This window comes from Melanotaenia boesemani, chromosome 18, assembly GCF_017639745.1.
Source record: "Melanotaenia boesemani isolate fMelBoe1 chromosome 18, fMelBoe1.pri, whole genome shotgun sequence".
Taxonomy (NCBI): domain Eukaryota; kingdom Metazoa; phylum Chordata; class Actinopteri; order Atheriniformes; family Melanotaeniidae; genus Melanotaenia; species Melanotaenia boesemani.
In genome coordinates this window covers 1,140,836-1,164,131 of record NC_055699.1, presented here as the reverse complement: position 1 = coordinate 1,164,131, position 23,296 = coordinate 1,140,836, and the positions used below count along the sequence as shown (strand labels likewise).

The following is a 23,296-nucleotide window of genomic DNA, read 5'->3' as shown; positions in this document are numbered from 1 at the left end:
CAGTAGACCTCCAAACAGCAACTGTTCTCCTAAATGAGATCCAGACAGAAACGATCAATGGACTTCCATGTTCAACGATGAGAGAGTTGCTGAGATGTCTCAGAACATGACCTGAAATATGAGTGAAAGCAGTAGGAAAGACAGAAGTTTGACTCAGAGCTCCACAACGTTGCACACAGGGAGCGCCAAACCACATGAGGCGATAACAGGGAGGGACTTCATGATGGCATAGAACTAGACCTGGATTAAATATACACATATATATATATATATAAATATATACTTGTGTTTTTAGTAACAGATCATTTTTCTGAAAACAGGTGTAGAGAGGTCAAACTTCTTTACAAGTTATTTAATCTTTTGAAAATGTTGTGCAAAATAATTTGGAACAGTTTAGTGATTGGAAAAATGCTGTTTTCATCACAGATTTGTTCAATAAAATCCAAATTATTTTGTAACCTAATATATTTTTTTATGAATAATGATATCACTGTCATTCACATTGATTATTTAGGAGAAATGAACATAAACAGAATAATTAGAACAAAGTTTAGAGCTGCATGAAATGGTGAATGGACTTGTACTTATTGAGTGCTTTTCCAGTCAGTTTGACCCCTCTCACACCCCGATGGGCACATTGGGAGGCAACGTGGATAAGTGACTTGCCCAAGAACACTTCCACATGTAGTCAGTGGAAGCCTGGAATCGATCCACCGACCTTCTGGTTAGAAGATGACTGCTCTTATTCCTGAGCTACAGCTACCCCTGACATGAGGAAAAACTGATATTCAGTATCATTACTGAATATATAAACAGTTTTAGATGAGGTGCTAATATCAGGTGTTTTAACAGGGGCTACATTCCACTTCTTCTTCTTCTGGTTCGCTGTAGCACAAAAACAGAACATCTTCGAATTGGAATGCAGCCCTCATTAAAGCAGCACCATGTGTCTTTCTGACCCTAAAGATGTGGGTTTCTGACTTGTTTTGGTGGCTCAGTGACATCACAGCTGAGTTTTGCTTTACACAGCTTTACACAGCTAGCAACGATTTAAGCTAGCAACTGGATATCAACACAGTGGTCATTTTGAATGTGGCTGATTCATCAAATAAATACAAGATGATATTATTTGAGGAAATGAAAGAGGGAAAGGGACAGTGCAAGAGATAAGACATCGGACTGCCGTACTGGCTGGAAAGATCTCAGAATACAGGTACGATGGATGTGAAGTAGTCGTCTTTAGGGGAATCCTCACCAACAAAATCTGCCTAAGTTCAGTAGTGCTTCTTCAGTAAACCCTTGTTTGTTCTATTCAAGTTAAAATGCCTTTAAAATTTTTATATTTTGCATGTTGAGTAAGTTTTCAGTGTAATAGGCGGCCGTAAAGTAGCTGACATGGTGTCTGTACATAATTCAGTTAATTAGTTAATTTGGCCACATATGCACATTAGGAGGTAGGGGAGGTTTGATCCAAGGTAATAGTTTGTCAACTTTCATGAGAGCAGAGTTGAATACCCATCCAACAGGTTTCCCACAAAGATTTCCTCAACCACAGTAAAAGTGATAAAAGCGAAGTTCCACAAAACGACTAGGCTAATATTTCTCAGTATAGTGTCATACTTCTGTCCATCTTTGCTCTTTTGTCACTTTTAATTTTTTGTAATTTAATTCATCTTTACTTTGCTCACCCATTTCTTTCTCCCTCACCCACCACGGGCATCCTGAGAGTCTCTAATCAATCAGCGTCTGAGAGGGTTTTATTTTTAGAGTGACTCCAGCCAAGTGGGAGGGAAATGGAGAGATGGAGGGAGACAGAGGAGGGAAGAAAAGTACATGTAGAGTTAGAAAAAAAGCTTCTAAGAGTAAAAGGAAAGAAAGAAACAACAGTGGAGAGGAGGGAAAGAGGAAATAATGAGTAAAGTGGTGGATGAATGAATGATAAAGAGCTGAAACGGAGGAAGAAATCCAGAAAGAAAAAGAAAAGAAGGGACAAATACAGTAAAAAGACGGAGAAGGAAAGAGGACTAATGGAAGACAATAAAGAGTTATATAGAAAAATGGAGAGCTGGAGCATTTCTGAGTGACCAGAGAGAGAGAGAGAAGTCTGGATCAGCATGGTACTGCTTGACCCTCAGCAAATGAGAACTTAAGAGTTGTCAGAATCCAGTCGCCTTGGCAACGAGTTGCTCAGTACATCACAGTGTATGCCCGTCCACGCAGCAACAGGTGGTGGGGGTGGTGATGGGGTGGGGGCTTCCCATTACCATCTGGAAATAGCTCCACTCTGCAAAAAATGATGCAGCGAGAGTCCAGGATGTGAGTCCTAACCCTGAAAACTCCAGTTTGGTTATTTTTTTTGGTCATGTCTCTGACAGCGATCCCCTCATGAACTCAGGCTGAACACCGGCTAGCTGCACATTTATCTAAATACAATGTCTGCAACGTTTATTTGAATCAGTGAATTTTATTACTGACTAGAAAATCTACTCAAAAAGATTTACATGCATTAGATCCAAGAAATGAAGCAAATTCTGGGCTTACAAACACCAAGGTAAGTTTATTTTTATAGCACATATATACATATAGCAAAAGCAAATCTCCCCACATGGGTCTAATGCTGTTTGTTGATTTTTTCCTGTCTAAACTGTCTGAACAGAAACCTGGAATTCCCTATCTAAAGGTTCTCAGTTTGAGTCCTGGTTCTGGAAATGATTTCTCCACCTGACTGGTGGATACAAGTCCAGGATTTTCATCTGAGTTTTTTTGTCATTTTCTACCGAGTTGTTGAACGTTCAGCGTTGACTTCGCTTCATTAAATCGTCATACTTCCCACTTCCACCTGTGTGGAACACACAGTGTGTCTCAGACTGGTGAACCTCTGTCCGTCTTTACATCTGAGAGACTCTGCCTCTGTGAAATGCTCCTTTTACGGCCACTCATGTTACTGATCTGTTGCAAATTACCCTGATTATTAGTGAAATGCTCCTCCAGTTGAGGAGAAGTAACAGTTACTGTAAATGATGCGTGCGCACGCCGTGTTCACTAGTCGATCAACTGACTGCAGAATCTGCATGAAAGTCAGGATGGTTCTGATCCAGAGACTGAGCTGTAAACGCATTCAGAGAGCTTCAACATCCACTCAGCTGAGTTCATGATCTTTCACAGCTCCCCATCCCCATCACTCACATCAAACAGACCAAAATAATAACTGCTGGTAACCCATAGCGACAAGCTGATTTCAGCACCTGAGAGACGGCTGACAGACGCCCACTCAGAGCAAAGTGCTCTGCTTCTTTATGTGTGCATCTCTTACCTCTTCATCCCCCCCCCCACTGTAAAGGAAGGAAGCCCATAAAAGGACTTTTTGATGTTTCATTGAGAAAAACAGCAGCAGTGATTTATTTTAAAAATTCTGCTAAAAAGGTCCGTCTTGTTCTGCTCAAGTGGAGGAAATCTGCAAAGCGTTGTTGTGGTGACAAAGAAAATCTCACTCAGGAACTGGAACTCAAACCTTTTTACGATAGAAATGAGAGCAACGTTTGAGACAGAGAAGTGAAATAAAAAACCAAGATCTTCAGTATATATGATGTATCTGCAGTACGCTAATTTCATCCAACTTTATTCTCTTCTTGAGCAGCTTCCTCATAGACTGTAACTCAGCTGCCATGTGTGAGTCTAAAAGCTAAATCCTTTACTTAAAACTTTGTAGTTCAACCACACCATCCTGAGACGTCTTATCTTAACTCATCAACTCCTAAAAAATAACCCTTGGCATTCTTTTGTGGTGCTGAATGCCGAAGGATGAAGGCACATATGTGCACCTGAACAAGGTTGCACATTTACTCCATCAGTGTGGCTGAATGGGAGAAAATCTCATCAGAGACTCATATTAATTCAGGATCACACTCCGTTACATGTAGGCTTTTCAGGACATGGGGTAAATCCTAGAGAACATGGTAAGAACATGGTAAGGGAACATCCTCTGGGATCACATGGTGCCCAGAAGTATTAGTGTTTCAGAAAAATGCTGAAATGTTCAGACAAAAACTTAATTTTTTTCTTAGAAACTAAGTAAAATAAAAAAGAGGGAAAACAAATTGTGTTTGCTTGGTTGTTTCTGTCCGTTAACAATAAGTTGGTGTCAGATACACGATGGGGAAGCCTGATTAGTCATCTTCTACAACGATGATGGAGCTTCTGCGTAATGAGCAACACAGCTAAATATGTAGGTTGTTCTAAAATCCCTCCAATATTCTCCTGTTTGTATTCACTGGTTGAGGAATGGGATGTCATCCCACAGCTATGGGACCACGGTGGTGACCAGCATGAGGAGGAGGTACCGACCGGGGTCCTGGACAGTGTTAAATGAGATGGAGAAACAATCAACCAAACTTATTTCCTAACTTTTCTGTGCTACTCTTATTTTTACCAACTTGTCAAATCCCAGATTTTGATGTTGAACTATTTTTTGTTCTTTTTAAGGCAACGTTCAAAGGCTGGATGGATATTATGTATGCAGCAGTGGACTCGAGAGCGGTGAGTTAATGTTTTGAATTTGCTTGTTAAATTAGGTACAAAGAGATCAGAGAGACCAGAAGCTCGAATAAAACATGTTCAGTTAAAAATGCACCATTACATAAATACAATGTCTGAAGATTTGCAAAGAAGATTTTGTCATGAATGGCGGGCGTCGGAAGAGGTGAGGACGCAATTGCAGGTAGGCAGGAGGCAGAATTGGTGCAGGTGACAGGTTTATTTCCCAAAACTCGAGACAAGGAACCACACACGACAGAGATAACGCCAGTGAACAAAAACCACACATGACCAAATGAAGATCTGACAATGAGTGACTGAAAACCAGGAGTACTTATACACAGAGGGAGTAACAAGACACAGGTGAAGTGGATGACTAATCAGGCCAGGTGATCTAATGAGGCAGAACAGAAATCACAGGAACACAAGAGGGAAAACCAAACATGACAAAACTGAAACCTAAAGCATGAACATAAGAACTATAAACCAAGAACAAGACCGAACTAAACATGACAAAAACCAAAATCCTTAACCATGATCAAAACACCCACCAAAACCCAGAAACCGGGACAGATTTGTGCTTTAAATGTGACGGTTTTGGCAGAAATTAACTGACGTGTGATTAAAACTGAACAAATAAAAAGAAATCAAAGAAATAGCTGAACACATTTGAGTAAGTCTTATTTTACTTAAAAGGGAAAGATGAAATAAGAAGCAGGTAAATGAGTTTAAAGGGAATTAATAATGGTAATGGACTGGACTTTTTAAACTGATATGAGTGTTTCTTTACAGGTGGAGGAGCAGCCTATCAAGGAGGTCAACCTGTACATGTACCTGTACTTTGTCATCTTCATCATCTTCGGCTCCTTCTTCACCCTCAACCTGTTCATTGGTGTCATCATTGACAACTTTAACCAGCAGAAGAGAAAGATAAGCACCGACACTAACACACACACACACACACACACACACACACACACACACACACACACACACACACACACACACACACACACACACACACACACCTGACAAAGCATCAATTATTCACCAGCTCACAAACTTAAACATTAGCATTATTTTCTAATGCGTTTAGAACTCGTTCCCTTCGTTAAAGTGATTAAAGGTGTATTTCAGTTTGGTTACAGTTGTCTGACAGAATTTAAAGAAGTGGGAATGAGAGACAAAGAGAAAAAGAAAGGTTGTGCTGGCAAATGTAGAAATTACACATGGAGGAGGTAGAGAGAGTAAACTTGAAAAAATCAAATCCAAACCTTCATAACACATTAAGTTAAAAGTAATTAAAGAATCAACGTTCATGTTGGTTTTCAAATCTTTATTAGTTTTCACAAAATGATAGCAGGCATCAGCCCATCCAAAAGGCTCTTTTTGCTTTGAATACAGTTTCTTTATTTCAGACAACGTTAAGACATTTTTTAACTCCACATGTTTTGACTGGTGTCTGCATTCGTCCTCAGCATCAAGGCGAAATATGTCAAGTTAAAAAACTGTGGAATATATCATCCATCCAGTCAACAGACAACATTAAAGCTCTGAACCTCTCAGTTCTCTATTCAAGCCAAAAACAAGCCCAATGATGCATCAACCACTACAATGTCCATGCAACTGCAGCATGTCGAGAATCTAATCTGTGGGTGTAAAAGGCTCCAGCTCCACAGTTGTCATTTAGTCCTGGATTTATGTAGAAGGTTCAAGTATCCACCAACATGCTAGAAGTAGTCCAGAAAAAAACTGTATGGACCCCTCTGGCACCTTCCTATGGGAGGACTCCAAACAGCTCTGCTGAACAAGCAGCTCTATTTTCTGTTTTTACTTATTTATCGTTACCCTTTGCATATTTATTGCCATTTCTGTGTGATTGTTGCACCAGTTGGTTTACTGTTTGCTGCATAGCAAAATAACCCACAGCGAAGGTAAAGAATCCTTGAACATAGTCAGGGTCTGAACCCAGGAAGGAGCAGACCGCAGATGAACAAGGAATAACAAAGTTTATTTGGAGAACCCAGAGGAGGAGGAGGTGGTGGTGCTACCACTCGGTAAGACAACGATCTGGCGATGAGAGGACAGACTGGATCTGAAGTTAAGAGCTGAGTTAAACCTCCCTCCACCACATGCTGGGTGTGGTGGAGGGAGCCAGCTTAACTTTACAGAGGTGAGCTTGATGAACTACTTTAACCTGTAACAGCGAATGTACCTGGACATCATCATCCAATCATTGGATGTCCTGTTCCCATGCAGCTCTCATCCATGACATGGAGGAGTGGCTCCGTTTAGAGGCGAGTCCCACCGTATAGTTGATTCTTCTCATATGCGATGGCTTGAGGGGCATGATGGAGTCCAGCGTGTTGCTGGTTGGCTTGTTGGAAAGATCTTTAGAAAGGAAAACAAACAAAAAAAATGATGTAACCTCTTTGGGTCAGACCTCACACTCTTCTTCTTTAACTGTGACAGGATGCAACCTTTCTAGGTTAGTACTGTGAGATACTGATATATGTGGTAACTCAATCTAAGCAGCAAGAAAAAAATCCAATACCGAGGACTGGCTGAAGACTGAAGCACCGACCTACAAATGGATTTCTATCAGAGAAGATGCTGCTTCTGTAAAAATAACGAGTTTTCGGTGGGTGTGTTTACTTAGGAGGACAGGATATCTTCATGACAGAGGAGCAGAAGAAGTACTACAACGCCATGAAGAAGCTGGGCTCCAAGAAACCTCAGAAGCCCATCCCAAGACCTCTGGTACAAACACACTGACTCAGTTCAGCTCTATCTCACATTCGTGAAGCTGATCCGGTGAACGGGATTGTTTACAGCTGCTTCCTTCTCTCCAGAACCAGCTGCAGGGCTTCTTCTTTGACCTGGTGGGGAAACAAGCGTTCGACATCCTCATCATGGTGCTGATCCTCTTCAACATGATCACCATGATGGTGGAGACGGACGAGCAGCCGCCTCAGATGGAGAAGATCCTGTACAACATCAACCTGGCCTTCATCGTCATCTTCACCGCCGAGTGCCTCGTCAAGATCGTGGGCTTGCGCTGCTACTTTTTCACCGTCGGCTGGAACATCTTCGACTTTGTGGTCGTCATCCTCTCCATCGTCGGTGAGTTCTTTTGCCTCCTCTTCTTCATACACCTCACCTCGCTGTTCCTCCATTTCTCCTGCTGCCTCTTTCCTTTTCTACTCCTCCAGTTCCCCTACGACTTCTAATTAAGTCTTCATTTTCTTGTATTTTTCATTCTGCCTTTTCTTCTTTCTTCTTCTCCCTACTTATTCCATTTTCTCATCCACTTCCTCCCTTCATCTATTCTAATTATTCGACTTCTTTTATGTTTCTTCTGTCACTTTCCCCATTTCTCCACATCGCCCATTCACTCTCTTCTTTAACTTTAATTTTTCTTTTCTTTTTTTCCTCTTCCTGTCATTATTACACGTCTTCTCCTATTTAACTTCCCCCTCATTTCCATTATGATCCACTCCGCTATGATTTGTTCCACGTCCTGCCTCTCCTTCCAGCTTCTTTCCGTACTTTGCTGCTCTTCCATACTTCTTTTTCCACACGCGAGTATAAATCCAGCTTTACAAAAAAGATGCCGGCTTCCTAAAAAACGTCTTGAGTAGAACTTAAGAACAAATTTAAGAAGATTTGTAAGATTATATTACTGAATGAGGCCAATGAGCTTGTGTGATGTTGGATTTTAAGGCTTGTATGTTGTTTAACAGCAAATTGTGATTAGTAGTTCCTTAGCTGTTCTTTTTTTACATAATTATAAATATCAGGGAATTTTTAAGTAAAAAAAAATCTGTGTCACCAGTTTACCAACAAACATTACCACCTAAACCTTTTCTAATTATCTGTTACATGTATGTTCTCAGGTTTTACACACAGATACATGCAGAGAGATAAATCATTTTGGCGACCACTTAATGTGTGTGTGTGTGTGTGTGTGTGTGTGTGTGTGTGTGTGTGTGTGTGTGTGTGTGTGTGTGTGTGTGTGTGTGTGTGTCATTGGCTGATACAAACGATATAGCCCTGACTGTAATCTGCCCACAAAGTTGCCACTGATGTGGCCTTCATTTTTATCCTGCACCAAGGTCTGGTGTGGACATTTACAGCAACACACACACCCTTAAAACACACAGATGCCGTCAGGGTATCGAGACAGCACAGAGGAAACTAAGCAGTTAATTTAGCCACCAGTGCTCATATTACATGTGCGCTTCTTCTCCAGTTAGCCTCACCAAATTGTGTGTGTGTGTAATTAAGTGTGTTACACACATACGTACGAGGCTGCCTGCGGGAGGTGAAGGTAACGGCAGCAATCAGGGGTGTCAGAGAGCGGTCCCTGGAGACAAATTCAGCATGATTGACCCGTTACATCAACCGCTGTGTGTGTGTGAGACAGATGTGTCAGGACAGGCGAGTAGCTGAGCTGATGTACGACATGATGGTGATTCCCTCTCCACTCCCTCCTGCTCATCCCTTCTATCGCCTATAACTCAACACGGGGAGATGAATGAAAGATAGAAGTGTGTGTCTGTGCGTGTGTGTTTGTGACGACAGGTCAGCTTCTCTTCATGTTTATCATTCCTGGGTAACAAGAAGAAGGTGGATGAATTACAGTGTTTGACTTGCTGTTAGAGGGGAAAGACTGCTCAGCCCTCAGGAACCAATCGGTCATGTTGTAATCACAGCCGAGCTGCCACGCAGCGCCTGACAGATCCAAAATGAAAGCCTTTAAATGGTGCAACTCTCAGATATGTCTTCAAATAAAAACCAATCTCACAGCCTTCTTCTAATGTCTGGCTTCATGACTGAACCTCTGTATAACTCATAATGAAATTGGTCCATCTAAAGATCTAAATTAGTTTCTAATAAACAAATTCTTATTACATGGTATAAAAATGACACTTCCTAACTTTAGGGTGAACACCCTCAGCTTTAATTTCATTATTGACTAATATCATTGATTTGTTATCTGCTAATTTAGATTTTTTTTCTGCTTTTCATGTGCACAGCTAACAACTGGGTAGTTTTAAGGCAAATGTCTTTGGTAACTATCATATCAAAGCCTTCAGTTGTCACCATCTCAATCATTTTACAATAAAAAAGGAGCATATTTGAACAGGTGAGTTTTGTTGAAGGGAGTCAATTGAAATCTGCCCCTAGTGGCAAACCATTGCATCGTGCTTTGAGGAACTTCTATATTGGCTTTGCTTTTGGCAGCAAGTGACTGCATACGTCTTTTAAGATGAGATGCATTTTACATCATTAGAAAATATTTTAAAAACTGAAGAAGAAGAAGAGGTAGCTTCCCCTAAAAATCTGGAAGTGCCTTAAAAAAAGCTGCATTCTAGCTAATACACAGCAGGGGGCGACTCACAGAGAAGTTTTATAGAAGCCTAGAATTTTTAATTACTTTGTGACCTCAGTTAACATTGATATCGAAAGTTTATAGTCTTAGGGGGCATTCACACCCACTTGACTTGGTACAACTGGGGAATTGGTCCATTTGGGAGCTGCAACATTCTTTCTGTCCAAGTTTGCTTACAGCACTTTGTCAAACGTCCTGGACTATTTTAATAACGTATTTCCATCCTTCCATCGTTACTAAAGGAGAAAACAATGAAAAAGAAAACTGTCTTATCAGTTGGTTAAAGCTGAGACTTCTGTTTCGATCACATAAGAGAAAATCATGCAGCTGTATCAAATCCCAGCGTCCCAGTCGATGTTTCTATCAGCGCTTTTACCTCGTTCTTACTCCACGTCTGAGCATGAGCCATTTCTCTCAGCTATCGTCCTGCATATGCAGTTTGTGAACCCACAATGCCTTTTGCATTGCAATCCACTTTCTGCATTAAATTCACTTGCAGCAAACCGAGACCAGAGTTTGCTTCTTGATCAGCATCACAGTTTGTTGTGCATTCGCCAAATGAACTTGACTCGTCAAGCAAACAAACTAGGACTTGAAAAAAAAGGAGGAGTGCATCCTTAATCACCGTTTTTATCTCTTATTCACTTTTACCTGATGTCCAGTGTGGTCCCACTCAGAGTTAAATGAAAAAATAAAGCAGGGTATTGATCAGCTTGGGGCTGCATCATGATCTCAAAGCCATTATCCAATGGAAGATCATAGTTTTTACGGTTCTTAATCAAATAAAAAATATTGCTCATAACAATGAATTCTTGTCTTTGAAATGGGTGACAGAATGTCTGCCTGATGTGGCGTTGTAAGTAAACTAGTCTTTCTTGTTCTTTCTGTGTTTTTCAGGGATCGTCCTGGCTGATATCATTGAAAAGTACTTTGTGTCGCCCACCCTGTTCCGAGTGATCCGACTGGCCCGTATCGGACGCATTCTGCGCCTCATCAGAGGTGCAAAGGGCATCCGGACGTTACTGTTTGCCCTGATGATGTCCCTCCCTGCGCTCTTCAACATCGGACTCCTCCTCTTCCTCGTCATGTTTATCTACGCCATCTTCGGCATGGCTAACTTTGCCTATGTGAAGCGACAGGGGGGGATTGACGACATGTTTAACTTTGAGACGTTTGGGAATAGTATGATCTGTTTGTTCCAGATCACCACATCCGCAGGGTGGGACAGTCTGCTCAGTCCCATCCTTAACAACTCCCCGGAGGAGTGCGATGCCAACATCCCCCACACTGGCACCACAGTGAGGGGGAACTGTGGAAACCCATCAGTGGGCATCACCTTCTTCGTCACTTACATCATCATCTCTTTTCTCATTGTGGTAAACATGTACATCGCCATCATTCTGGAGAACTTTAGTGTGGCTACAGAGGAGAGCACTGAACCTCTTAGTGAGGATGATTTTGAGATGTTCTACGAAGTTTGGGAGAAATTTGACCCAGAGGCCACACAGTTCATTGAGTACGCCAAGTTGTCGGACTTTGCCGATGCACTGTCGGAGCCGCTGCGAATCGCCAAGCCTAACAAAATCAAGCTAATCTCCATGGACTTGCCCATGGTCAGTGGAGACAAAATCCACTGCCTGGACATCCTCTTTGCCTTCACCAAGCGTGTCCTTGGCGAGTCAGGTGAGATGGACGCCCTCAAGCAGCAGATGGAGGAGAAGTTTATGATGGCCAACCCATCCAAGATTTCTTACGAGCCAATCACAACAACTCTGAGGCGCAAACAAGAAGAAGTCTCTGCCACCGTCATCCAGAGGTGCTATCGTAGACACCTGGTGAGGCGACAGATGAAAGCCGCCTCTTATTTGTACCGCCAGATCACCACACCTCGGCATGCAGCCAGTGAAGGCGAGGAAGGGGGCGATGGAATATTTGGGGAGGACGCACCGGAGAAAGAAGGGCTGATTGCTGTCATGATGAAGGAAAACTATGGTTCCAGTTTGCTAGGGATAGAGCGCTCAGAGACAATTTCCTCCACCTCATCTCCTCCATCGTACGACAGCGTGACGCGAGCCACATCGGAACTTTTTCATCCACTTGCTGCCAAGACAGAAACAGTTTGTGACACTGCAGGCAGCGAAGCGAGCGAACAGTTGCCGTCAGCAGGTGACCCAGACAGACAGAAGGAAACGGTACCATAAAACTCAAAAACCAACATAAAAGAGAAACAAAATCAAGCCTCATCTTGGGTAAAGCATCTTTGTTCTGTTGTTTATTGAATGTATTATAGCTGAGGCAGCAGCAGAAAGGAGCTTTGAGCAAGGAACTACGAGAGGAGTCAAGTGAAGGAGCAAAAAAGTAGAATATTTACTACCTTTAATCTTATTTCCTGTTTCCTGTGGAGAAGTCTGGACTCAACAGACCCACATTTTTGGGAATTTCTTGAAGAGAAGGAGAAAAACTGAAAGAACCCCATCTGTCAAGTCAGCTCCAACTTCATTGGAGCAAAAGCCCGAAGAATAGCACAGAACCACTGCTTGGTTCTGTTGCATTGAGCAGAGTTCAGACGAATCTCTGACCTCAGATGGTCGGAGTGACTATATCACAATGTATCCATCATTTACTGGCCTGCGGAGGGGGAGGGGGGTTGTGCCTTCCCAAAGCTGATCAATGTTCTCAGAGTACGCTTGGCTGTTTAGAGCAACGTAATGGTGGTGGTGGTGTTTCCTGACACCTCAATGGTCAACTGAGACTTGAGAGGGAGCAAAGCAATTTAAATAAAATCATTTTCGTAGTCAAAGTATAACGTTGTTGATGTTGATACCAGTCTTTTACTAGCGGTACAATTATTACTATTTTTTATATTTTTAGAGTAAGTTAAAAGACAAAGAAGTCCCTCTTTTGACTTTGGAGTGGCGCTAGCTATAAAGAAATGGCTGAACTACCATGTTGTAATAGATGAGTGGAGATGGAGAGGAGACAAAGACATCTCAAATACCAGAAAAGCAACTTCATCTGTTTTTATGGGCAGTTTTGCACTTTTGAGTTTACATTTGTTGTCACTTTACTGCTCCTTGGCTGACACGCTGAAGAAGAGCTTAGGATGTGTTTATTTTTCTCCTGCGATTACACCAAATACTAATACAAGTGCACAATGAGATTTTCTACACGGTCCTGAACTCTTCTAACATGTTTTGCCGTGTTAGTGAACGTTTTCATGTTCGTCCGCTTTTTGGTCGGTGGGTGATTTGTCTAAAAGTTCACATCCATACTAGATTCCTCCTGTTGCATTATTCCATTGCATGAAGAGAAATGTGTTTGCTCGGAGTCGAGGCTATAAGATTGTTTATCCGCAGTGCATGATCTCGCAATATCATTGTTAAATACCTAATAAAGTTTTAAACATTTAATCAAAAGGCTAACAACTTTCATATCATTGCAGGCATGACCATCTTCAGGTGAATTTTCCTTTTTAGAAATAAATCCAAATAATACTTCGTCATGTATATGTTTAATTGTGCAACAAATAATACATACCTAACCCTAATAATCTATGCTCCGTCTTTGCAAGCCATACATGACCAACCTTTTTGACAAATCACCGACTGTCTTTACCTGTCTGGTCTGAGTTCGGTTCAGCACTCGTGAGAACTTTAACCAAATTCTTAAAGATGAAGGTACTCGAGGTCCTCGAGGTGTCGTCCAGCTCGGACCGGGATGAGACAATCAGCTCAGCGCATCAGCATCAGGGTTTTCAGTCCGTTCAGTTTTATGATACGTTAAATGCTGATTCTCATGATTTTGAGCTGGACAGCAGTGTCCTGGAAAAACCTCGTTTTAAAGCACCAACTAAACCACGAACACAAGCTGTGTTTATCAGTGCTGTGGCAACCTGAGGGGAGAAATTGTGGGGGGTCAATGTTAGTCCATCTTCGGCGCACTACTCAAAAAAAAAAAAAAATAAAAAATATATCAAAGTTTGCTGCAAAGTGTACCTTTTGCATGCTTTCCTAAGAAGTTTACTAAAAAAAAACTAGAAAGATTACATTTTTTACTTCATGTTTGAAACTGAGATACAGTATTTTGACTATTTCTTTATGTGATGTAATAGAGCCTTTTAACCTCCGTAAGTAATAAGACTGTCTAGTTTTTGTTCTGTCATCAACTTAAACTTACTGATGGACTTTTACCTCAGCTGAACCGGTTCCAGCAACAACTCCTACGTTACGGGGCTGGAGCTGAAAAACCAGACAAATGAGGCTTCCTGGTCGCACTCTGACACGTGGAAACTCATTCTTGGAAAGATTTAAAGTCGAATCTTCTTGGAAATGTGCCGAGCACCTGGCTCAAGCTGATGTAAAACATAGGCTATGTGTGGATCTCAGCTTCAGGGTCACTGGTACAATATATAATTTAACTTTAGGTCAGTTTTTATTCACGCGTGTATTCATTTGTGTGTTTCCCAGCGACCACAGATTGACTGTAGTGGCTAAACGTTCAGCCAATCAGCATTCACTCGAATGCTGATTGGCTGAACGTTTCTTTGAGCAGAATAGGTCAGACTTGGTCCAACAACAACTGACTTTGTGACAAATAAGATAATGAGTCAGAAATGTCGCCCTTGTGAGCACAAAAGCATTGCCTGTTACAACAATATAAACATTTAAAATTCTCTGTTTTACAATCTTTATTTTCTACACTAAAGCTAATGAGCTCTTTCCCTTGTCAGATCCAAAAAGTAAAAAGGACAAAGAAAACAAAAAGGCACCTTCATTTCAAGGTCAGCCTTTATTTTCCATTTTTAAATGCTGCCCGTCTATGCAAAAAGATAAAACAGGTACATTTGCAGAGCTGTTGAGAGACAAAGGTGTACTGCAGGCCTTTACAGAACTCCAGAAATATCTTCAATAGATCATTTTTCCTCAGTTGGTTTGAGTTTTTTTTATTTTTCCCCTGAAAAAAGCTGTCCAGATATGAAAGCTGAAATCCCTGCAAACATTAAGGCAATAATGTGAACTGTGATGAAGTAAATCTGAGTATACCCAATGACATGGTGTTTCACCTAAATAATTCATCCAGAACCTTCCAAGGCTACAGCAGTGGCTAAACTGGCTAAACTAAAGCCAGCCAAACGTAAAGAAACTGGTATTTAGAAATCACTGCTGTCTTCATACAATGCATGTGCATTAGAACATGCTTAAATAATGTCATTCCCTAAAACACCAGGCGGAGTTTGTAAAAGTTTTCTGTTGCATGTGCATGTAGACAAAAGGTGCCAACTTGGAATAAAAATATCTTTGTTAGTGAGGACAGGGCCTTAAATCACCATCATTTCCGAGCACCGTCTGATACAGCTGTAGTTTTAACAAAGCAGAATAAGAAAATTACTTTTGGTGATTAACTTTTGAACCTAAAAGAAATGGAGAATATTAGGTTTATATGATTTAAAAGCTTTGTTGGATAAAACACTCAGGAAAACAAAGCTGCTTTGAAATCTGGTTTTCAGTGATGGAAACGGGGATCCAGCGGCTCTTCATCAAACTTCCTGAATATTTTCTTTGTGGCTGATATGAGAATTTAAACACAGCTTTACAGAAACTTCTTCAGCTGAATGACCATGTTGAAAATCCAGGTTTCTGCTGTCAGTGTAAGCATCATATCCAGAATAATTTCCATATGAACACACTCAATGGCTAAACTAACAGCACAACAGGATGCAGCATCAGTCTGCGTTTAAACAAAATCCAGCGGCAGGTTTTTCCAGGACACTAAAGAAAAAAAGCTTTTCTGAATCATTTTTCTGCTTAATTGATATGAAGCGTTTCATTTCAAGCACAACAAAATACTTCAGTTTCCTTTTTCTAGTTTGTTTTACATAAAATCCAACTCATGGGTTGAAATGATGCAAATGATCAAAATAATATTTTCAAGGAAAAAAAACACTTTTATAGATTTACAATTTTAATTTATTCAAATCTAATTTTGAATGGAAACTCTTCAAATCCAAACACTGCTTTATGTATGTATTTATTTATTATTTATTTATTTATTTCTTCCTTTTTTTGGCACATTTTGGTTGTATAAGCAAAGGCCGAGTGAGGCTGCTCTATATCTATTTGCACAGAGAAATAAACTAAAAAAAAACAAGAAAAACAAGCCGCGTCTAGCAATAATGGTTTGCTGATACCTTTTAAATGAATTCATAGGTGGCGCTCGACTGGAGAGGCTTTTTCTGGCTGTATGAACCTGTGGATTCACACGCAGGCAGGTGGTTCACGAAGCAGCTGTGAAGCAGCTGGTTTTTGTGGAGATGACAAAGTGTAGAGTTTCTTCAGCCTGCTTCTGGATCAACCTCTCTCTCCGTCTCTGTTCCTACGGTCACCTGAGGGATCTTTATAAAACAACGCTTTACTAGAATTGTTTTAAAAATGAAAAAGTTAAAAAAAGAAAAAAAAATGTTTTACTGGCACCGTCTGGACTCTATTTCTACTAGGTTCTATTGAGAATAGATCACCATGTAAACTAGGTAATTACTTATGACACTGCTGAACTCTGCTGCGAGGCGTATTTCAGGTTGCAGTTGTGCTGAAGGGCTGTTTTCAGTAGCAATAGACCCAGAGTGTGCCTGCTACACATGAACCCAACACTCCAAGCTTTCCCATCGTTCCATTGATAATGTGCTCGATTGATTGATTTATTGATGGATGAACTGGGTGACTGCTTGATTTCTTGATTGATTGTTTAATATTTGGCGGGATGATGAGCTGATTCTTATGGTTTTTTTAATAATTAACAGCTTCACAGAACCCCTTTGGCCCCTGTCTGTTCCTCTTCCTCCATCACTGGTGTGATTCCTCCTCATTAGTCATCAACAGCACACACAGCTGATGAGATGGTAACACTCCTAAACTGTCAGAAAGGTTCAGATTCACTGGTCTGCTGAAGGAAATAGTTTTCATGGTTTTGTCACATCAGAAAACATGGAAGTCAAAATGTCTGACTCGGGATGATTCAGCACTGAGTCAAAAGTTTTAATCACAAATTTTTGAGATCTAAACTCAGAGGGTGGTTTTACTTCCTCCTTATTATTCATCACAGCAGTGCGAAAAAAGGCTTCACCAAAGATCACGTATTCAAAAAGTAGAGATAGAAAATAAGGGACTGAGTTTTTAAACCAAGGTGATGCTTGACTATGAAAGCCGAGCATCCGTTCAGGTCCAAATGTTCCACACATTACCAATAAGGAAGATATCTTCATTCATTTCACATCTGCTTAAAATCTCCTAGTGTGAACCTGACTGAATGTAGCATCACTCAGTTATCAGTCTGCCATTTAAAATCATCGCTGGAGATGATCCCAGCTTGAAAATGTAATTAATCTGCAGAGTTATACAATATCTGAAACACAGACCAGATCAAATTAGGTATCTGACTTCAGCAACTTTGGTTTTGCTTTGGTTAAACACACTGCTAAAGTTATTATTTGAGGCACCACAGTCAGCTGATGGGGCTACAAAGAGGAAACATTTCTCCTAGACGAACAAATAACCAACTATTTTACGAGTGCTACTTCAGTGAATCTGGACCTCACACTTTGGTTTACTTTGAGCACAAAAACCCGTTCAAACACTGTCAGTATGAAGAAAGTGAAAATAAAAATGAAAGCAGCTTCAGCTTGCACTTCATGAGCATGTATCAATGCTATGCTAAAATGCTAAAGCATGTAACTTCCAAAAAGCTAGAAAATGAGCAAAAAGAGGACAGAAAATGGTCAAATTAAGGAACAGCGAGATCTTTTTTGGGGGTGGGGGGCTTCTTCATGCTGTGGGTGAGACCATGTGGTGCTAATGAGGGGTTTGGAAGAGTCCATGTTAAAATCGAAGAGGACTCTGAGACCAAGAATCTGCTCCTTCCTGCCTTCTTCTGTTTCTCAACCAAAAGCTGCTTCATCACATTTAAAACAAATTCACATCCACAAATCTACACGGAAGAAATGCACTGAAAACCTGTGGTTTGATTGTTCATTATTATTACTATTGTTACTATTTAATGTGATAAATGCAATACAACAGTTGTGTAAACAGGCAGCGAGTGATGCTGTATCTTATTTACAGTATGAGGACAATAATAATAATAACGATGATGTTATGAATATTGTCGTCGTCATGGATTCGGTTTCTCCAGGCATCCTCTCACTGCTTAAACCACCGCCGCCCCATTTACACCACAGCTGGTTTCACAGCGGTTGTCAAACTGGATTCTTCAGGCTTTCAGCGTCATATCAGTCTTGCAGAAACCTCATATCCAGAGAGAGTTGCCTTTTCAGGAACACAGGTGCAAAACAGGATCTTTCCCTTCCAGACACCTCATGATTCGTCATCAATTCAGGATTAACAGGAAAACTTTCTCTCATTTTTGCTTGTTTGGAGAGGAAAAATGAGGATGCTAAAATTCAGTAAATTATGAATGATTAACTTGGAGATAAGAGGTTTCTTGACACAAGTTGTTTAGTTGTGATTTTGCTGGAAAAAGTTGAAGAAATTCACATCACAGTTGGAGAATGAAAACTTTGTAACTCTAGAGAGGAAATGGGAATTTGTGATGCAAAAAATTTCTGAGTTTGTAAAGAATGAACATAATCCTGCAAAGTCTGAATACAAAAGATCTTCATCATAGAGTTGTGTAATTTCCTGAAGTGACTGAAATGAATGAAACACGTTACAAGGTTTTCCTGTGAGCACAGCCTGTGAAACCTTGGTGTAAAGGAGGCGAAAGCAGTGCTCAGTGACCCCACCTGGTGTTTTAGAGACAATAATAATTACAATTATGATATGAATATATATAAATATATATATATATATATACTTTTTAGTACTTTGAGTTGAAATACTTTTTAGTATTTTGCAAATACATGTCTCTGTATATAAAACAAAAGCCTCCTGTAATAAACAAGACAAAAACTTCATGTGTTGTGATGTTTTTTACTATGTGTATCCAGTGTTGGGAGTAACGTGTTACAACACTGGATACTTTCTAACTTTACTATATTACTTTGTAACGCGTTACAGTAACAATATTACTTTTTGGAGTAACAAAGTAAAGTAGTGAGTTACACTTAAAATATCGGTAACGAAATGACTTTACTGGACTGCAGTAACGTGTTTTTCTGCGTTACTCGAGCTGTGTTTGCCTATGTGTAAAGTACTGATCTGTTTTAAGTGGTACACGCATGCTGCTGCCTGTGTGTGTGCTTGCCTGGGAACGTTGCCATAGAGATCAATTTGCGTGATGTAGCTGATTGTGCGCCAACTAAAGAGAAAGAAAAATTAAGCTGGAGCTGGAGAGGTGAAAATACGAGCTTTTGGTCAGTGACGATATTCACATTATTTTCAGTTCAGTCCAGTTTCAGTCCAAACTTGAGGAGAAAGATCCTGCTCACAGGTCAGTGGTAGGAGTCCTTCAGCAGCCGACCTGGTTAAACAAGCAGCCTGCCCTCCTAAACAAGCAGCCGACCCGCCTAAACAAGCACCCGACCCGCCTAAACAAGCAGCCGACCCATCTAAACAAGCACCCGACCCGCCTAAACAAGCAGCCGGCCCGCCTAAACAAGCACCCGACCCGCCTAAACAAGCAGCCGACCCGCCTAAAACAAGCAGCCGACCCGCCTTAAACAAGCACCCGACCGCCTCAAACAAGCACCCGACCGCCTAAACAAGCAAGCCGACCCATCTAAACAAGCACCCGACCGCCTCTAAACAAGCAGCCGGCCGCCCTAAACAAGCAGCCGACCCGCCTAAACAAGCAGCCGACCGCCTAAACAAGCAGCCGACCCCGCCTAAACAAGCAGATCCGACCCATCTAAACAAGCACCCGACAAGCCCTAAACAAGCAGCCAGCCCGCCTCTAAACAAGCACCCGGACCCGCCTAAAACAAGCAGCCGACCCGCCTAAACAAGCAGCCGACCCGCACTAAACAAGCACCCGACCCCGCCTAAACAAGCAGCCGACCCATCTAAACAAGCTAGGCTTTTTTTTTAGCATTTCCTGGAGCACAGCAGCCGGTAAGACAGAAATGAACAAGCTAGTTGCAGGTCATTGTTAGGAGACATGCTCCCCCTGTCGACTATTGAATTGCTCAGGTTTACAAAAATACTAGAAACATGATGATGAGACAAGTGTGGCCATTTCTTCCCACAGACAGGGACGTTGTTCTTGTGGTTTTTAAAGCCGTTTTTTTTTTACAATATGCAGTAAACACTTTTGCAGACAGGCAGTGATGATTCAGCTATGGACATTTGCCCATGTCTACACGGTGAATCAAGAAATGGTAAAGTAAAGTAACAAATAGTGGCGTTACTTTTCAAAGGCAGTGCTGAGTAATGTAATTTCATTACAATTTACAGAAGTAATGAGTAACTAGTAACTAATTACTTTAGTAACCCCAACACTGTGTGTATCCATCCATCCATCCATCCTGACTTCCCTCTCCCTGACCTCTTCTTCTAGCACATCTGGGGAGATCCAGAGATGTCCCCCAGACCTAGCCATAGATGTAGGCTCTTCCAGTGTGTCTGGGGCCTCCTCTTGGTGGGACATGCCCATAATACCTAGGCAAGCTCTGAGCACCATCCCAGCTGCTTCACACCCAGTTGGGAACCACTCCAGTGAGAATTGAAGATTGCAGCCCAATGAAATAAAAAAAGGCAGCATCCAACTGAATCCCCTCAAGACCTTTGCTGTGCAAAGTAATTCTGACTACAAAAATAATTGACAGACTCTGTGAAAAAAGGCTTGGCAGAGTCCAACCTTCACCCGAGAAAGGATCCGCCTGACTACCAGCAATGCGGACCAAGTCATACAGGGAATAAACAGCCTTTATCCACAAGTCTGGTATCCCATAGTCCTGAAAAACTCTTCACAGGACTCCCTAAGAGAAAACTGAAGCACTGCTCCATGTCCACAAAGCACATGTAGACACCCTTTTAGTTTACAAAGTAACTTCCTCTTCATTAGAGTTCATGTCCAGAATTAAACACCACTGTTCTTGCAGTAATGAAGAGGGAATGGTTTACAAGATTGTTTCATAAAAACATTATTTATAAATGAACTATTTCCTATGCAGGCATACAGTAGTCTGTGGCTTAAAAACTGCAACTCATGTTAAAGATTTTTAATAACAAGGCTTTGATACGGAAAAATTCAAGAAAATTTTTTCACAAATATATTAATCAGCAAATCATCACATTTTGGAAAGTTAAACAGTTTTTACATTGAATTTAACAATAAACGATGACAGCCCATTTTTAGCTTTACTGACATCCACTGTCTCATTGCCCTTGAGCAAGGCACTGAACTAAGAGAAAAGAAAGACAAAAGTATGTGCATGTGTGTGTTGACTTTTTTACTTGATTATGCAACCTCCTCTGCAGCTTTCAAATACGGAGGGGATGCCAGGCATCCTCAGCATATGTTAAAAGGAGGTTCCCCATCTGTTTGCCTGCCAACTCTAAAACTGCTTTCTCTTAAAGGAACAGCTTGCTTTAGCACAGTTTTATTTCTGTCATGTTTTCTTTAAAATTTTTTAGATTAAACAATTTCCACTAAAAGATGCCTCTGAGTTCAATAATATGTCATAGTTTACACTCATGATGTATGAACAAAATCTTGTTGCTAGATAGTGAAGCTAGATGAATTTTAATATAAACACAAAAGTTAAAAAGCTTAAATAAAACATTAACATGTTTGCAGAGTAAAAAATATGTTCCTCTTTTTAACTGGAAGTAGTCTAAACTAAATGCATGCTAAAGCATTGATTAAGCTACTAATTAATTGTGATCTGCAATTGATGTTAATTAAGTCCTACCCTTAAATATGACTCATAGGACATCCCCTAAACTTATGCAGGCACCTTTAACTGGTTGTCATGGTTACATTGCAATACATCTTTACCTGACTTTATACATCTACTGTGACAGCGACAGACAGAGAACGAACCACAAAGTTGCCAGTTTTTCTCTGTTTGTCACTCCCAGACACACTCACACACATGAGAGAGGTTTGATTTCTTTTGCTCTGTTCTTATCTGTCAACAGTTTGTTGAAGCCAGAATATAATACTGTTTGGGGGCCTTGGCATGGAGAAGTTGTCCCTGGTTAAATGCCTTCTCAGTAGGTTGTATTGAAGGAAATAACTTATTTGGATATTTTGACTGAAGAATCTGCAGCTCCAAACAAGGACCATTTGATTACGTTTTTACACTAGTTTTCATTAGGAAAGCTTAACATTTTTAGAAAAATAGTTGATGCAGGGATTTTGTAAATACTCCTCCAAGGGGATCTCTGGTTGAGACGTTCCTCACCCGCTTCTGGTCTCAGGCTCCGAGGGGGTTCCAAGCTGCCCTCCAGAGATCCAGCCTGTGTGGCCTCCTGGCCAACCTCTGAAGATCCAGCTCCCGTCTGCTCGGCCTCCGGGCCAACCTCCAGAGATCCAGCTCCCGTCTGCTCGGCCTCCGGGCCAACCTCCAGAGATCCAGCTCCCGTCTGCTCGACCTCCGGGCCAACCTCCAGAGATCCAGCTCCCGTTTGCTCGGCCTCCGGGCCAACCTCCAGAGATCCAGCTCTTGTCAGCGCGGCTTCCAGAGACCTAACTCCTGTCCGTCTGTCTTTCAGAGATCCTGCTCTAGTCCGTTCGCCTTCCAGGGAACTTGCTCAAGTCCATGCACCATCCAGAGATCCTGCTCATGTCTGTGCGGCCTGCCGGCCATGGCTCAGAGGTCCAGTGCCCTTCTGCGTGGCCCAGCCGCTTTCCAGGGAACCTACCCCTGTCTGCTCGGCCACCTGGCTGACCTCCGGGGCAAAGTCTGCTGTCTGTGTGGCCTCTGGGCCACCCCTCTGTACTTTTGCCTGGACTGCTTTGTTTGGGCCTGCTTTAGTTTCTGTTTAGATCATGGTTTGGGTTTTTGGTTTTGTCATGTTAAGTTCAGTTTTCCTATTTTCCCTCATGTGCAGTGGATTTTTTGTTCCTGGCTCGTTAGTTCACCTGGTTTAATTTCTCATTCATTTCACCTGCTCCTAATTACTCCCTCTGTGCATATATACCCCATGGTTTACAGTTTTCCCTTGTCAGATCCTTAAGGTTTAACCCTGTTTTGTGTGGTTCCCTGTTCCGAAGCTTGTGGAAAATAAACCCTTTTACTTGCACCAATCTGTCTCCTGACCTTAACTGCCTGCACATAGATCCTCACCTCCGCCTACACACAACAAAAGCACTCTTAATTTTGGCTCTGATACTGCGCCACATTCTTCCTCCAAGTTTTCTTTCCATTTAGGACAACTACTGTGTTTATTATAGCCATGTGTGACATAGCTC

General features: G+C 41.4%; 1 protein-coding gene across 1 annotated transcript in view; it reads left to right on the top strand.

The window, feature by feature from the left end:
- The window catches only part of LOC121629242 (sodium channel protein type 4 subunit alpha-like), a 265,035-nt gene extending 246,284 nt beyond the window's left edge, over positions 1-18,751 (top strand). Inside the window, exons 28-33 of the mRNA XM_041968881.1 lie at positions 4,483-4,536; positions 5,326-5,463; positions 7,189-7,293; positions 7,386-7,656; positions 10,826-11,800; positions 11,846-18,751. Coding sequence (XP_041824815.1) covers positions 4,483-4,536; positions 5,326-5,463; positions 7,189-7,293; positions 7,386-7,656; positions 10,826-11,800; positions 11,846-12,129 — 1,827 coding nt within the window. The 3' untranslated portion in view covers positions 12,130-18,751. The remainder of the gene's footprint in view (positions 1-4,482; positions 4,537-5,325; positions 5,464-7,188; positions 7,294-7,385; positions 7,657-10,825; positions 11,801-11,845) is intronic.
- The last annotated feature ends 4,545 nt before the right edge of the window (positions 18,752-23,296 follow it).